Raw genomic sequence first — 2,818 nt, 5'->3', positions numbered from 1 at the left:
ATTTGGACGCCCACTGCGTTGTGAATCATCGGTGCCTCTACGACCACGTTTGAAGTCAGCAAACTATCGTTTTATTATTGTTTTTGATGGAGCGGGGTCCCCAAATACTTTTCAAGCCATTGCTTCGTTTAAACGGTATTTTTTCCCTTCTTGTAAAATTAAAACACGAAATTATTTTTGATCCATTGTTATGAAAATAAAGATGGGAATTGCAAACAATGATAGCTGCAAACTTTGCAATGCACCAGAAGAGAGGGAAACTCTTGAACACCTTCTATGTTCTTGGCCTACATTACCTAGAACACGAATGAAATGTTTTGGAATTTTACAATATGAGAGGTTCGAATGTCTCTCGGGGTTAGAGCTTCAGAGTTTACTTAGATTCGCAAAACACGCAGGCTTATTACAAGGAAACGTAAGGGCCAATCTCCATCTGGTACCACTAAGGACCAATAGGTCTATGTGATGGCTTTCAGCCAGCCAGGTCAACCTAACCTAATCTTTGAAAATAACGAAATTAACGTCACTAGTGCCATCTAAGTGTCAGGTCCGGCACTTTTCAGCCCTTGTGTTAATTTCAAAATCTCACTAAGCGGTACTCAGAATTATTTTACTAATTATTTAAGGCATGCACATTTCCAATCCATTTATGTTGAAAAAAAGAAAAAAAAATCAAAATGATAAATATCTCCTGAACGTGAAAAATCCATTACAAAGAATTGATTAGAGTTGAAAAATAGTATTTTGTTCACAACCAAACGCAGCTAAGCTGATTACTCAATATCGCGTCGATATGCTTCATTGGAAACTTCTTCCACTTACCTCTTTATAATTAAAACGCATGATAACTAAATTTTCGAATTTCATAAATTATAAATGTATGTAATTTGTATTTATTATTGAGAATATTGCGTAGGTACTAAAATTTAAGAAATCAAAATATGATTGCTGCCTAGCAAGGCCCTCTCTGCAACAACTCGTCAACACCACATTTGAGAATGCGATAATTAATTTCATTGAAATCAATAGTACCAGTGAAGGACTTCTGTAATCGATTTGTCACTATCCAAACTTCCTCCTTGCCCTCTGGATTCGTTATCACCTTCAAGCCACTAGCGAACTGAAGCGTTTTGGGATTTTCAGCTAGCATTTTGCGATTATTAAACGTATACGGCGTGAGTATATTCCAACCGAAGATCCCGATCGGTTCGAGATGTCCACATAGTAATACACCATTTGATGTCATAGCTGGCGCAGCACACTGTACGCCACGTTTTCCCAATAGCACAAAATGTTCCAAGGCAGAATTGATGCCATTATTCCAGTAAGACTGATTATTCACTATATCCAATGGAATCGCAACTTGTGCATCATTGGAGAGAGAGTGAAAGTATAACATGCGAGGTACACCCAATCCTCTAGGCGTTACGGCGAACCCGAATGCACCATCTAAGAGCTCAAAACTCTCACCGGCAACTGTGTGAGTGCCAAAGTCGGGATCAGGAAAAGTGTATTTATTTTCAACACGCCACGATCGACCATTCACCACATCGTAAACCACAAAACCGGTACCAGTGGGATCTGCCATGTAAACGAAAGCTTGCTCGCAAGAGCCATTCGGTGCGGCATCCTCAATATCCACATAGGGTGTGATAAAACGACTTATTGTTGGCTTGAACATACCTTCAGGTAGACGATAGCGGTGAACAACCGAACTCGTAGCTATATCAAGCACGAGTAATTGCGGAGAACAATGTTGCTCGAACCCGATTTCGCCGCTGTCCAGTATCCACATTTTGCCACAGGAATCAATCTGATGCGAAAATAATTAGCATGTGTAGTTATAGTTATTATCACATGTATATGTGTGTGCACCTGAATGCGATAAACTGAGGTGAGACCGTCACAATTGCTGCCATGTGACTTATGCCAGTCATAACTTGGATACGGCTGAACTTCAGTGCCATTCGGTCGCACAACGTTCGTCAGGCTGGCTAATGAGTAGGGCACACCACTTCCGAAACGGGGTATAGTCACGAAAGTTGTGGGCTCTCCTCCATCCGCTACCAAGAAAGATAAAAAAGAGTATTTACATTATCGCTTTAAAATGATCGGTTTGTTTTAGAAACTAATATTTACGCGGATAATAGACGTCCACATCTATGGGCAGTGGACTATCTGGATTGTAGTGTCCGTTGCGCAGCGATGCCTCTCTTTCATTTTCGCTTGGGAAAGCAAATTCCAAATTCTTCGCCTCGTATACAGTTATTAACTCCTTGTATTTGTTTGACCCCACAGAGGGCCAGGGATGATTCACGTGGTAGGTGTGACTGTAGGCACTGTTGCTAACATGGATGATGGTGAAAATCACAATGAAGTAAAACCAGGTTGAACGCCTAAAACGAAATGATAAGTATGTCATTTGGCTTTAATGTTCGAGAATGTATGTAGGTATGGAGGAGAGAAAAATATCACTGTTTTAATTTCGAATTTAAATATGTGCCGCGCACTGGAATTGTGCCTTGATGTGTTTAGCATCTGTCTACATTTCAGGCATTTATAAACTTTCACGTGAAAGAAAGAGCAATCTATGTAAGTATTATCAAACCGGTTGCTTACTTAAATATTCACTTATAATAAGAATTCCCAAACAGCTATAATATTTACATATGCACAGACATATAAAAACATGTTATTAAGATAATAAACAAGATACGTCTTTAATAGCTTGAAATCCAAACTCACTGCGTTTAATACAGTTATCAATTAATAACCAATTATTTAAGAATTAATGAGTATTGAATATTTAATGATTTTG

The 2,818-nt window shown here is 39.0% G+C and overlaps 1 protein-coding gene across 1 annotated transcript; it reads right to left on the bottom strand.

Moving 5' to 3' along the window:
- Window positions 1-890: 890 nt before the first annotated feature.
- Window positions 891-2,515, bottom strand: LOC128858758 (major royal jelly protein 3-like). Its single transcript, XM_054095254.1, has 3 exons — window positions 2,140-2,515; window positions 1,876-2,063; window positions 891-1,813 (listed from the first exon to the last, which is right to left on the bottom strand). The coding sequence occupies exons 1-3, from the start codon at window positions 2,420-2,422 to the stop codon at window positions 953-955; spliced, it is 1,332 nt and encodes a 443-aa protein (XP_053951229.1). The 5' UTR covers window positions 2,423-2,515; the 3' UTR covers window positions 891-952.
- Between the last annotated feature and the right edge of the window lie 303 nt (window positions 2,516-2,818).

This window comes from Anastrepha ludens, chromosome 2, assembly GCF_028408465.1.
Source record: "Anastrepha ludens isolate Willacy chromosome 2, idAnaLude1.1, whole genome shotgun sequence".
Lineage (NCBI taxonomy): Eukaryota > Metazoa > Arthropoda > Insecta > Diptera > Tephritidae > Anastrepha > Anastrepha ludens.
This window is presented reverse-complemented; position numbering and strand designations above follow the sequence as displayed.

What these genes read in the sequence shown, in the direction of transcription:
- LOC128858758 (XM_054095254.1), bottom strand. Translation starts at nt 2,422, where the DNA reads ATGACATACTTATCATTTCGTTTTAGGCGTTCAACCTGGTTTTACTTC. An exon ending in TGTGGACGTCTATTATCCGC is followed by an intron (nt 2,064 to 2,139) that starts GTAAATATTAGT and finishes CTTTCTTGGTAG; the next exon opens with CGGATGGAGGAGAGCCCACA. An exon ending in CCTCAGTTTATCGCATTCAG is followed by an intron (nt 1,814 to 1,875) that starts GTGCACACACAT and finishes TTTTCGCATCAG; the next exon opens with ATTGATTCCTGTGGCAAAAT.